The following is a 13,930-nucleotide window of genomic DNA, read 5'->3' on the forward strand; positions in this document are numbered from 1 at the left end:
ACCGGGAAAAGCTCTGTAACTAATCAGAGCTCAGAATGTTGTAAGATATAAAGGGCAAGTCTGTTCCGCAAAACAGCAAACGATGAAACAAAACACCTCTCATGGCAGAGAGCTGATCTAACATCCATTGGACAGAGCTCTGAATTTGGGCTGAGCGTAGGACACTCATCCCCCCAAAAAAAGACCCCCTCCCCATCCTTCCAGCAGAAGCTGCAGGTGTGCGCCTGGGTTATAAAGGAACGTTTGAGTGTCATCAGTGACGCCATGTCTCTGTGGGGAAACTGATCACATGCTCCCCAGCAAATGGCGACGTCCAGAAGGGTAATGGAGGAGGCAGCGGTTAATTGTGTCTGTCACCCTGACAAGCCACAGGTGCCCAGATTGGACACGATTTCTGGGTGTGTCTGTGAGGCTGGTTCCAGCCGGACCAGCATTCGATTGGTGGGCTCTCTAAGAGGTTGGCCCTCCCCAGTGTAGTGGGCCTCATCCAATCAGTTGACGGCCTGAAGAGAACCAAAAGGTGGGGGATGAAGGAATTCGCCCCTTGTCCCTGCCTCACGGCTTCAACTGGGACATCACGTCTCTTCTTCTGCCCCCACACTGGGACTGACGCCCTCGGCTGCCCTGGTTCTAAGACCCTCAGACACAGATGGAACTGACCACCGGCTTTCCTGCCCCTAGCTCACAGACGGCAGACTGTGGGGCTTCTCAGGCTGCACGTCACAGGGGCCAGCTTCCCCAGGCAACGTCCTTCAGCTGTACGTCCCCTTGGCTGTTTCTCTGGAGAACCCTGACGAATACAAGGAGCTTGAAAACCTGATGCTGAAGTTCTGCTGGAAGAAGAAGATTGGCTGTGCCTGAGAGCTGCCCTGAGTCTTCTCACGCGTGAGCCCCCTGCCCATGCTGCCGGTCATGAGATCAGCTAGTGACCATGGGTGTAAAATGAGGTGCAGCTGATGGCCAAAAGCACCAAGTGAAGCCAGCAGTGTTGTCATTGTCACTATTACCAGGCATTGGAAGAAGAAGGGGAACTAGCCTCACCAGTATTTCAGTGTCTCATGAGATGGCCATGAACAAAGCCACACAGTATCACTGCAAGGATCCAAGAAAGGAGCAGTAGTACAGAACAGGCGTGGGACGCGTGGCCTCTTCTCAAGTCGCTTGCAAGAAAGTCAAGTTTGAGTCTCCCTCACACAAAACACCAACATGAAACCCAGATGGAAGTCACAGTTAAAAAGAAAAAGCACCAAAAAAGCATAAAAAGGAAGAGCCACCACTGGGATCAAAGGGACTTTCTGAGTCAAGAGACTCTGAAGGACACCGCTGGCTGAGAGCCAGGTTGTGTCTGTGGACCTGGAGACCTGGAGATGCCAAATGTCTCTACAGCCAAAAAGCCACCACCAGCAAAGTTGCAAGGCAAACGGCAGGAAAGGGGCTGGGACATATGTGGGGGGCCAAGGGCTGATACACGGGGTACATGCCAGCCTCCAGCACGTGGACAGGAGCACTGGGTGCGCACAGGGCGGGGCACAGGCCTAGGTGGTGATGCATGGGCCGAGCCCGTGAGGGTGGGGCCCCCCACAGGGGTGCCCAAGTTGCCCATCAGATTGCTGGGGACTGAACACCAGGATCCCAGTGTTGGCACTCGGTGGGCAGTGGGTGTCAGTGCACAGACGTCCCCACAGACAGCAGGAGCAGCACATCCCAGAATCAGCTCCGATGGCTGAGCGGGTATGGGTTGGGCAGCCAGAGCACAGCCACCCAGCTGTGGGAAATAGCAAGTTGAGATCTGGCTACAAAGAGAACATACCATACGATCCTATTTGGTTAACAAAACGTGTGTAAATGCGTGTACATGTAAAGTGCATATTTACATGTAGTGGGTAAGGCATGTAAAACATTTACACTCAAGTCCAGGGAAAAAGATGGAAAGATTAGAAATGATCTCAGTGTTAAGAAGTTATCTCTGTGGTTGGAATTTGGTTGACTTAGTTTCTGTTTTTCAATTACCTCTGTGTCTTATTTTCTCAGCAATGCATGTGTATAAATTGTGTAACAAAATAAAGGAAAATGACAGGCTCTCGGAGTCACGTTGCATTGCAGCCACCAGGCTACTCACCCATCTGGCTGGGGTTTGCCTCGTCCTGGAAAGACCAAGTGAACAAAGGGTCCCCCACCCCACCTGCGCCCTGCAACAAACTGAGGTGTCTTTGTAAGGATGCTGTCTCCCTAGAGTACCATCACTACCATCAAACAAAATTATGCAAATCTGTAAGAGTGCGCCAAAGTCCCGGGGGAGATGGTGAGAGGAGTAACACACAGAAGACGTAAGTACGTGGCTGCTTGTTCATTGTCACCAGTATCGGGAACCAGAGCATTTCACAGTCTCCTTGACATAGACTGACCGTGGGCCTGGGTCAGGAGAACACCCTGCATCTCAGTTTACTCAGGCTGGTGTCCACCTGGGTATTCTTAGTGCAGGTGAAGCTCAGACATGGCACCTTGGCACTGGGACCTGGAGCAGCCCTCTGCCCAGGAGTGGGTCCTGCAGGTAAAACCAGAGATGTCAACAGGGATGCAGGAATAGGTGTGTGCGACACTTCAAATAGCAAAGTGTAGGGAAAGGTAAGTCTCACGGCAGAGAAGCTGACAAATCAGACACGTGGAACACATTTGTCAGTAAAATGTCCCCAGCATGGGAATGTGCTTCCGTGTGTTACTGAAAGTCAGGGCATACGGCCCCAGGACAGTGGCCTGGGTCAGGAAGAATGCACGAGGAGGCGCCCCCACACTGACCAGCCTGTTCTGGGTCCTGAGAACAAGGGGCACCTTTGTGTTTCATTTAATACTTCTCTGTGTTTCTTACAATGGGAATAGTGTCACAATAAGCCAGTGCATGAGTTAGATGCTGGACGAAAGAGGAAAGCAGCAAGTCGCTGACACAGAAGCCCACAAGGGACGCTCACGGATAAGTCATAACAGCGGACACCAGTGCTGGCAGTACCAGCATTCAGCCTCGGCACTGGTCAAATGACCGTAGAAAAGGTTTCCTGTTTTCCTTATTTTTCTCATGTTTTACAATTAGCAAAAATGATTTTGGTAATCTGAAAGCAACATTACATCTTAAGTCAAAGAAGTAAAGTGGGGCTGATGGAGGTGCCCCAAATGCCGGCTTCGTGTGGGATCCAATGCAGTGGGAGGTGGGGGGAGGCACAGTTTGGAGCAAATAGCATTCTTCAAAGATTTGTGTCAGGTGCTGGACACAAAACAGGGAAGCCTGGTCGCAGGTACAAAGGCCGCAGGTGTCCTGGACACGCTGGGTGCTGGCCTGGCTGGTGCTGCAGGTGGGGAGGAAAGAAGTGGGTGAGAGCCGCGGGGCCAGCAGCCCAGGTGACCTGGGGACTGACTGGGTTTGGGGGAGGAGGAGGAGAGAGGAGTAAAAACCAGCTCAGATTCAGAGACTGCCCGTCCCCCAGGAAAAAGAAAATTCTGGACCAACATGCAGAACAGAACATAAAACAGACGCACACACCAAACAGGCGAGTGTGTCTGGGATTTGGAACTATGGGGGTGGGAAGACCTAGTTCAGTTTACAGTCGAGTCACACAGACACAACACATGGCCCAGGAAACTTCCAGACACTGCAAATGAGCGAGATTCCCCCTCACACGACATCGTCCACCTTACAAAATAAGAAGGAAAAAAAAGATAAAACCCCAAGTGAGCAGAAGGAAGGATTATAATAAAAATCAGAGTGGAAATCAATGAAATGGAAAACAAACACAATAAAGAAAATCAATAAACAAAATGTGGTCAGTAAAATTGATAAACCTCTAGGCCAATCAGGACAAAAAGAGACGGAAGACAAAAACGACAAATATCAGGGACACGGATGAGAAAGGGACAGAAGGAAACATTTAGGTTATTGTCTGGATGTGGTGATGGTTTCATGGGAGTAAATACTCATCAAATTTATCAAGTAACCCTTGGGTCCAAGAAGAAATTAAAAGGGGAACTTAACAAATCATGCATTTCAGTATGTGCAGTTAGGCCTCGATAAAGCAGTTAAAACAAAATCACGAAAGCATTATTGGGAGGAATTTTAAAAGACCTAAGTGAAAGGTGAAAGGGCAAAGCTAAACAGAGGTATCAGAATGTCACAAAAGTTGGGGTTCAAGACTTACCCAGAAGGGTCCCTGAGAACACCCCAGACTTTGGCTTGACCCTGAAGGGCAATGCCCTGGAAGCAGGAAGGCAGGGCCTCCCAAAGCCTGGCGGCATCCATGAGTGGGCCCAACCCCACTGGATGGACAGAAGAAAAAGAAATTCTGAACAACAGAACACCGCCAGAGCCTCCCCGTTTTCTTGACAGTGACCACCACATAGCCAAGATCCCCAGCTGTGCCAGGACACAGGATCACAGTAAACCCAGAATAAGCAATAGACACAAATCCACGCATCACCAGACATTGCCATTGTTAGAAGGAACCTTACAATGTGAGCAATGTGTTCAAGACATAAATGAAAAATAGAGAATTTCAGCAGAGAATTGAAACTAAAGAAAAAGAATCCTATGGAAATTCTAGAACCGAAATATAAAAATGACAGAAATGAACAACTGCATAGATGGCTTGAAAAGCAGATTGCACACGACAGAGAGAGGACTAGTGAAATGCAGAGCAGTGGATAGAAACCTCCCGATGGACGCGTGGAGAGGAGAGCAGTAGAAATACAGAGTATGAGGTGTTGGGGACGGAGTAAGAACCTGACACAGATGCAAGAGAAGCCCCAGAGAGAGGAGTGGGGGACAGAGTGCAGACACAATATGTGAATGATACTGGCTGAGAATTTTAAAACACTGACGAAAGACAAAAAGCCATAGATTCAGGAAGCTGTATGAATTGAATTAGCTTAAATAAAAGAAAATCAGGTAGGAACATCCTAGCAAAACTGCTGGAAGTAGAAATTTAAAAAGCATTCCATGGAAAAATGGTACATTTTCTTCAAAATACAACAAAAAGATATGAAGCACATTTTCAACAGAAATGCTGGAAGCAAGAAGACAGTGGAGTGAGGTCTTGAAAGTGCCCAAAACATAATGACCACCAACCTCCAATCCCATACCGGGTGCCCGGGTGCCCGCAGTGCAGGCCACTCCTGTTGGCCACCCCAGCTGCCCCCACTGGTGCCCCCACCCCTGAAGGCAGCACCCCACACACACTCCGGGACACCCGACAAGCTCCCCACGCCCTGTCACACTGTCCCCACCTGCGAGGAGGCCAACGTCCAGCCCTTGGGTCAGGCCCACACTGCTCAGGGGTGCTGGCCTGCCCTGCAGAAGCCAGAAGCTCACTGCTGCCACTCGGGGGCCTCAGCTGGCCAGGGGCCCGCTGCAACCGGGGACAGCCTCACCTCCTTTCTGTGTCCGGATGACAGGGAGCGGAGGGACATCCTAGCCGCCCACTGTATTCTCCCCTGGCAGCTGCCGTCTTGGGGTGGCCTGGTCTCTGTTCGCCCAGTCTGTGCTTGGACATTTCCTCCGCTGCGTGGTGAGGGACACTCTCAGGGTCCTCCATGCCCGAGTCTCTCTCCTCACGGTGGCTCCTCTCTCAGAAGCCTGCGGCGGCCCTCTGCCGTCTGAGCGCCCAGGGCCATGGATGGCTGTCCAGCACGTGTGCATTTGTCAGGCAGGGTAAGGTGTGTGAGTGTTCCCAAGTCCTCCTCCTTCCAGGGGTGGGTTCACTGCCCCCCGAGTGTGGGCTGGACTGACGCGGGCAGTTATCAAGCCTTGCAGGGCTGTCCCACCCGCTCTGGTCACCCTGGCTGAGGGGACGCCAGCTGCCATGCTGGGAGGACATGCAAACAGTCGCATGGAGAGGGCCCCTCAGGGAGGAGCTCAGGTCCCAGGAACAGCTACGTGCAGGAGCTTAGAAGTGGACCTCCCAGAGTCTTCAGAGGACCGAGGCCTCTGGGGACACCTCAAGCCAGAGCCACGGGCTAAGCCTGTCCCAGACCCTGACCCACAGAAGCTGTGACATGATGGTTTGTTGTTTTGAGCTGCTACATTTGGAGTAACTTGTTACACAGCAATTGATAATCAATATACCAAAAACAGTTATTCAAAATATGGAGCAATGTCAGACTATGGGACTATGGTAATTTCACACAACAATTTTGGACATCTATGAAGTAAGAAAGATGAACCAGATAGCAAACATGGGAAGCTGCTAAGCATTGGTGTGGCTGAGTGATTGTTCCTCAGCCTTTTACTATTTTCTCTTCAAAGTCTTAAAATATTTTTATTAAAAAATTAAAAAGAAAAGGGACTAGATTGGGCTTTTCTTTCTTTTAAATAGATATTTTCCCCCTTTCTTCTTCCTCCCCTCCTCTGGTTCAAGCCCAGGGTAGGCAGCCCAGCTCCAGGGAGAGCTGTTGTTCACAATCTTAGCTGTAGAGGGCGCAGCTCACTGGCCCATGTGGAACTCGAACCAGTAGACCTCAGTGTTAGGAGCACAGCACTCCAACCACCTGAGCTACTGGTTCAACCCTAGTTTGGGGTTTTCAAAGCAGAGGTCTTCAGCGTTGGCCTCTTGGGTGGCTGCATGCTGTCAGCTGCCTCAGGTGTGGCCTCCGCAGGTGTGGCCTCCTGAGCGTGATTCCAGTGGTCTTGCAGTTTTGTTTCCACTCTTAGCTCTAACATCACCTGGAATTCATTGTTAGGACAGTATGAGGTTGGGATGCAGTTTACCCTTTTCCTCCTCTAAATGGAAATCCCAGTATCACTGTTGAGCCTATCTTCCTCAGTGATTTGAGGTCCCTAAATTTCCATACACGTGGTTTTCGATTGGGCTTGTTTACGGACTCCTGGTTTTATTCCATTTGCCCGTTTGTCCCCGTACAAATACTACAGAGTTTTAATGGCTGTAATTTGGTATAATATACATCAGATAATGTTTCTCTCCCTGAGTTTTCTTTTTTCTTTTAGAATTTTCTTGACTATTCTTGTGGATTATCTCTTCCAAGTGACTTTAGGATCAGTTTATCAAGTTACTGTATTTAAAAATCTCAGTGACACGTGATTGGGATTAAATCGACTTTACAACCTGACTAGTGAAGAGTATGTGTATTTTACATCTTTGCTTCCAAGTCAGAATGGGGCGTTTTCTGAGTTAGTTTGAGCTCCCGTCACGTCCGACAGTTATGGTTTAGTTTTTCAAAAATGTAGTCATGCACATTTCCTTTTAGGGTTATTCCCAGGACCACCATGGGTGTTGGGGCGACTGTGAATGGCACCTGCAGATGCTTGAGGGCTCGCGTGGGTAACCAGAGGTGGCGGGAGTCCTAGGGGGACAGATAACAGGCGGAGGGGCGCTCATGGGATGTCCCGGCAGGTCAGGCACAGATCCCCGAGACAGGCGAGCTGTTGGGCACGATCTGCCAGCCCAGAGGGAGGGGCGGGCGGTCCCCGGGCCCGGTCTCCACCCTCGATCTGCGTCGCCCAGTCCCTGAGCTCCTCTTCTCAGACCCCGCCCGGGGCCCCGCTCGGGGCCCCGCCCACAGATCCAGGTCCGGTTCCAGGCCGAGTTCACCACCCAAGGCACCGCCCACCACCGTCGGACCCGCCCCTCAGGCCCCCGCCCACCAAACAGGGCCCCGCCCCTCCTCCGGAAGTTCTCGCGCTGCCGACGAGGCCTGCTGGTTTGTAGTTCCGAGGCTCGGTGGCCCTTCCGGGGCTCGGAGTCGCGGGTTCGAGCCGTCACTTCCCCGTCGCGGCCTGGGTGCCCGTCTCCGTCTCGCAGGCGCGGCCGTTGCGGGAGACGGAGCCCCGGCGCTCGCGGCGAATCTGCCGCTGCGAATCGGCGGGCGCGGCGGTGGCGGCGGCCTCGCGAGAGTCTGGGCGCGGACGCGGCGGCGCGCCGGCCGGCCGACGCGGGCGGAGCGGGCTGAGCGGGCTGAGCGGGCTGAGCGGGCCGGAGCGGCGGGGCCGAGCCCGCGAGCCGCCGGCATGACGGGCCGCGTGTGCCGCGGCTGCGGCGGTACGGACATCGAGCTAGACGCGGCGCGCGGCGACGCCGTGTGCACCGGCTGCGGCTCAGTGCTCGAGGACAACATCATCGTGTCCGAGGTGCAGTTCGTGGAGAACAGCGGCGGCGGCTCGTCGGCCGTGGGCCAGTTCGTGTCGCTGGACGGTGGGTCCGGGGGCGGGGCGAGCCGGGGGCCGCGAGCTCTGCGGGCCGGGGTTCGGAAGTCCCTCTGCAGCCGGGGGAGCGACGTGAGGCGGCTGCGGGCTGGGTCCGGGGACGCCGGTCGCTTTTGCTTACGTCCTGTGAACTGGTCCGCATTTCCACCCGGGGACCCGCCGCCAAGAGCCGCCTCCCCACGTCCCCGGCGGCCGCGGAGCTGCGCCCCGTCCCCACTTGTGCTGTTGAGTGTCCACTACGTGGAGCCAGGCCGTTTGCCACCTCGCGGGGCGGGCGGCTGTCCCTCGATCCCTGCCTCTGAGGTGCGCCCCGGCGGCGCGCTGTCGCTACTCAGTCGGCGCGAGCAGCCTTCCCTCCTGTGCGCGGACCCGACTTGACCGATCCGGATGGTGGCAGCTTGGGTGCTTATGCTAGAGCCTCCAGAAACGACGTGTGAAGCTTTGTATGTGGACGCACTCTTTCATTTCTCTAGGGTGGTTCCCAGGAGTCGGCCTGCTGAGTTTAACTTTCCCGCGGACTGTCAAACTGCTGTTAGTGTGGCTGTGCCATACCGCGCGCTCAGCAGTGCTCTCCATCCTCACCAGCACTGGGTGTTGTCAGGGTTTTCATTCTCAAGGTTCTCACCGGTGTGTTGTGGCGCCTCACGTGGTGCGAGTTTGCATCTCCCTAGTGCCTGTCGGAGATAAACAGCATCTCAAGTGCGTATTGGTCGTCCTTTGATCCTCTTTGCTGAAGTGCCTGTTCAAGTCTTTTGTTCCTTTTTTATTTAGGTTGTTAGTTTTCTTACTGTTGAGTTTTGAGCGTTCTTTAAATGTTTTAGTTGCAAGTCCTTGGTTGGATATGCAATTGGCAGAGCAGAAGTTAACATTTTGACTAAAAGTTTTAAATTTTGATGCAGTCCAGTTTATCGATTTTTTCTTTCGTAGATTGTACTTTTTGTGCATGTCCAAGAAATCTTCTGACTCTAGGTTGCCATATTTTTCTTCTAAAAGTTTTATTTTTTTGTTTTACCTTTAGATCTCTGACCATTTTGGGTTTAACTTTTATGTAAGCGTGACGTGTAGCGGAGGCTCATTATTTGCAGGTGGATGTCCAGTTGTTCCAGCACCATTTGTCGTGAGACTGCCTGTTTTCGAATTGCCTTTCCTCCTTTGGCAGAGGTCACTAGCCGGGTTTGTGGGTCTGTTTCTGGGCCCTCTCCTCTGTTCCCTTGGTCCCAGTGACATCCTTTGTCTACACCACACTGTCTAGTCTACTGTACATTTATTGTAAGTCTTGGAACCACGTGTTGTGTCAGTCCTCCACCTTTGCTCTTCGTTTTCAAAATTGTTTTACCTGTGGTAGTTCCCTTCCCTTTCCATTCAATTTTGGAATAAGTTTGTGTATATTTACCAAAAAATGTTGCTGGGGTTTTGATTGGAGTTGCATTAAATCTCTTGATAAATTTGGGGTGATTTGGCATTTTTACTATATCATGTCTTCCAGTCCGTGAACACAGTATATCTCTCCACACGTTTAGGTTTTCTTTGCTATCTTTCATCAGTGTTGTGTAGTTTTCAGCATAAAGCTCCTGTACAATTTTGTAGATGTATGCCCAAGATCCAAACAGAACTATTGTAAATGATAGTTTTTAAACATTTAGTTTTTGGTTGTTCATTTTTAATATATAGAAATATGGTTGATTTCTGTTGTTGGCCTGTTTCCTGTGACCTTCCTAAACTTATTAGTTCTAGGAGTTTTTAAAGTAGATTCCTTGGGATTTTCTACGTAGACACTCATGCTCTCGATAAATAGGGGCTGTTTTATTTTTTCCTTTTATTTCTCTTTCTTGCCTTAGAGCAGACATGCCTTCCTTCTTCTCAGTCAGGGGAAAGCATTCAGTCTCTTCCCAATCAATGTAATGTTAGCTCTAGGGTTTTGGTACCTATTGTTTATAAAGTTGAGGATGTTCCCTTTCTACTCCTAGTTTGTTGAGTTTTTATCACGAAGGGGTGTTGAATTTTGTTGTATGCTCTTTCTGTATCAACTGATAAATCATGTTTTTCTTCTTTAATATGCCAATATGACTGATTTTTTAATATTGAACATGCCTTGCATTTGGGGTAAAACTCACTTGGTCCTGGGTGTTATTCTGTGTATGGGTTGCTGGATTAGATTCACTAATGTTGAAGAGTTTTATGTTTATATTCACGTTAAACATTGGTCTGTAGTTTTCTCGTAATGTCATTGGTGTTTTTTTTTTCCTTTTTATTTATTTATTCATTTATTTATTTTTTAATTTATTGGGGTGACAATTGTTAGTAAAATTACATAGATTTCAGGTGTACAATTCTGTATCACATCATCTATGAATTACATTGTGTGTTCACCACCCAGAGTCAGTTCTCCTTCCATCACCATATATTTGATCCCCCTTACCCTCATCTCCCAACCCCCACCCCCCTGTCATCGTCTGGTTTTGATATCAAGGTCATGGGCCTCATGGAATGAGTTGGGTAATATTCCCTTCTCGTCTATTTTCTGGAAGAGATTGTATGGAACTTGTGTTACGTTCCTTGAATGTTTGGTAGAATTCTCCAGTGTAGCCATCTGGGGCTGGAGGTTTCTTGTTCAGACGATTTTTAACTACAGATTTCGTTTCTTTAATAGTTGTAGGTTATAGTTATAGTTTAGATTATCTCCTTCACCTTGTGGTTTTGAGGATTTGGTCTGTTTGATTGAGGTTGTTAAATTTTTGTACAGAGAGTTGTTGGTACTATTCTCTTATTCTTTTGATGCCTGCAGGGTCTGTAGTGATGTCCCTTTTTCCTTTCTAATATTGGTGTTCTGTGTGTTCTTATTGTTTCTCTTGCCAGAAGTTTATAAATTTTATTGCTCTTTTCAAAGAACTGGCTTTGGGTTTCATTGATTTTTCTCTCTCGTTCTTCCTCCCTGTCCTCTCTGAGCTCTACACACGTCTTTGTGTTCTTCCTGGGTGACTTCCCACGGGCTACTTCCTGAGACTGCTGGAGTAGGGCTCCCCGGCACTGTGTTTGGGGCTTTGTCACACATCATCAAACTTTTCCTCTAGAGTCATCCAAGACTTTGATGCCTGTTGGGGAGAGTAACAACCACAGTAAGAACAGGTAACTGGAGTGGCTGATACTTACACTGTGCTGAGCGCACCCCTGGACCTGATGATAGTGCCTGTCCTCTCTGGGCAGACAGGAAGCTGGGTGCAGAGGAGATGGACTCCCAGAGAGTCCTGGACGTGAGAGATGTGCTCCCGCGCATCAGGCGCACGGCCTTGTGAGCGCCGGGTAATGAGGGAGGGGTGTCTGCTGCTCCAGTTCTCCATCTGCCCAGTGGGGTTCTCCCAGATGCCTGGCCTCCCCTCCCTTCCAGCGGCCATGGCACTGAACCAACTCCCTGGCAAGGGGTGTGTGCCCAGTGGCCCTTCTGAGCTCTTCCTTAACGCCAATCCCATCTGAAAGCTGAGCTTCCCTCTGAGTTGCCCTTTTCTGGGTCCCAAGCCCACTGCTTTCCTAACTGGTCCTGCTTGTTCTTTGAGAACTGAGCGTGGACAGTTAGCTCAGTGGTTTACTCCAGAATATGCACATTAGTCATCAGGCCGTGTGGCCAGAGGCCTTGCTACCCAGGCTCCTGATGGGGCTCCTGGAAACCACCCCAGAGCTCCGTTGTCCAGGCCTTTGCGAGTGACCACCCGACTCCCCCACCCCCGCCCATTCCCTGGAAGATGTTCCCTGACCAGCAGAGTGTGAGTCCAGGACTGGACACACAAACAACTCCTCACTGAGCGGTGGTGACAGGCGGTGCGGGGAAATCCAGGCCAGATTCCTCAGCTAGTGAGGGGTTGGCATGAGCAAGGGAGAGACCACCAGCCCAGAAGGATGGGTGCGTGAGGATACAGGCGCCCAGCGAGGCCAGATTGGCAAGGCGGGGCGGGGCGGAGCGTGGGGCCTCAGCAGGTCCTGAGGAAGCTCCTGCCGCTCCTGGGGACGGCTCACCTGTGTGTGCCCGGGCCTGCAGGGGCAGAGCAGGGCTTCCCAGCAGGGCGCGCAGGGTGGGCTCTGCGTGCCGCAGCGTCCAGTCACACACACGGAGGGCCTCAGGACAGCATCCTTCCCCTGGGTGTCTGTCCCCTGTGCGGGTGATGATGCAGCCTGGAGGCTGAGAGCTCCCTCAGCGAGCGACGGGGCTCCTCCTGGGCAGCGCCTCCCGGGGTTTCCACAGTGACAGCACCTCCTAGTGCGAGCGGTCCCAGTGGGAAGTGCTGTAGGCACGTTGGTGATGGATGCCCACCCCCCGTAATTCAGTGACAAAGGTTTGCTGCCTGCAGCCTGCTCCTGCTTGCTGGGGAGGTCCCCCTGCCCTGAAGAAGGCATGCAGCCCACCCATGGGTGCTGTCCGGCCACAGCCCGCCTAGCAGCTGGGCATCTGAGCAGGGGCCTGGTGTCCCGGAGTTGGAAGGTTGTGCATCTCTCTTTCTACCTGGTGGCCTCTCAGAGCCCCTGGCTGGTCTGTCCTGGAGGCTCTTGGGTGAGAGAGGACTGTTTGTAAGATGTCATTTGCTGCTTTTTTCACCCACCAGGCGCCTTGCTGCGTGGTTTTCATCAAGGGAATGTTAACCCTGCAAAGCAGGCTCTGGTGGCTGCCTCTGCTTAGCTGTTCATTCATCAGTGACAAGGGGGGCATGTCTGGCCCGTCCTTAGTGCCTGCGACTCACCTGGCCTCTCGAGTTTCTTTGGATGCGTTGGTCCACGTGTGAGCTCAGGCTGCTGGACACTGAATTCCTCTTCCATGCTGGGACCTTGTGTGGGTGTCTCCCCTTAAAAGGAGTTTCACTGCAACAGAAACGCTGCGCTTTATTGAAATAGTACAAAATGACTGAAGGTTTTGCTTACCCATGTTGGAGGAACCCGTGAATGAAATGGAGTGTGGCATCGTGCGAGGCTCTTCTTTCTGGGGTGCTGGGGCCCCTCAGCCCTGCCTGGTCCCTGCCTTCTCTTTTGGTCTGGGGTCCTGGTGCTGCTGGCGTTGTCCAAGACGCTCAGAGTGGCTGAGGGCACGACAGGCCCCTCCAGTCGTGAGCGTCAGGCCTTTGCACCTTCTTGCTCTGGGAGCCACAGCCGGTGGGGCCTGGCTGGGATCCCAGGGGAGTTGCGGGACCTTCCCCTGCTGCCCACCAGGGGGCGGCCTTGGCCTGGCCGTATGGAACGCTGCCTTCTGCCTGTGAGTTCCAGCTGATGTTTTTTGTTACAGGATCTTGTTATAGAAAATAGCAAATGTTTTCGGAAGTAGAGAGACTGGTCTGAAGGGCATCTGAAGGGCAAGAACACCATATGCTGGCGGTGTTGGTCAGACGTAATGCTCAAGCCCATTTGCTGAATAAGCACTTTCGTACCATCCGGCCTGCCTTCCAGGTTTTATCTGTTGTGACCAAACCCCAGTGGGTGGCGCTTGTCAAGTAAACACAGATCAGTTCTGCAAGCAGGTTTTGACTCCTCATCCCCACGCACCCCACCCCCAGCTGGCAGGACGCAGTGAGGCACTGTCCTTGCCACAGAGAACTTAGTCTGCGGAAGGGACAGGCAAGGAGATCCTGGTTTCTCCTGGAAGCACGTGATGCACTGAGGCTACGCACAGGGAGCTCGCGGGCCGTGGGACAGGTGTGTGCATGCGAGTGTGCCTGTGCATACATGTGAGTGTGCACGTATGTGCACAGGTGA

The 13,930-nt window shown here is 51.8% G+C and overlaps 1 protein-coding gene across 3 annotated transcripts in view; it reads left to right on the forward strand.

Annotated features, from left to right (window-relative positions):
• Nucleotides 1-7,928: 7,928 nt before the first annotated feature.
• Nucleotides 7,929-13,930, forward strand: part of BRF1 (BRF1 RNA polymerase III transcription initiation factor subunit) — a 48,091-nt gene continuing 42,089 nt past the window's right edge. For all 3 annotated transcript variants that reach the window (XM_033107201.1, XM_033107202.1, XM_033107203.1), the window contains exon 1: nt 7,929-8,189. In XM_033107201.1, coding sequence (XP_032963092.1) covers nt 8,006-8,189 — 184 coding nt within the window. In that variant the 5' untranslated portion in view covers nt 7,929-8,005. The remainder of the gene's footprint in view (nt 8,190-13,930) is intronic.

The sequence above is a fragment of the Rhinolophus ferrumequinum genome, chromosome 6 (genome assembly GCF_004115265.2).
Source record: "Rhinolophus ferrumequinum isolate MPI-CBG mRhiFer1 chromosome 6, mRhiFer1_v1.p, whole genome shotgun sequence".
NCBI classification, from domain to species: domain Eukaryota; kingdom Metazoa; phylum Chordata; class Mammalia; order Chiroptera; family Rhinolophidae; genus Rhinolophus; species Rhinolophus ferrumequinum.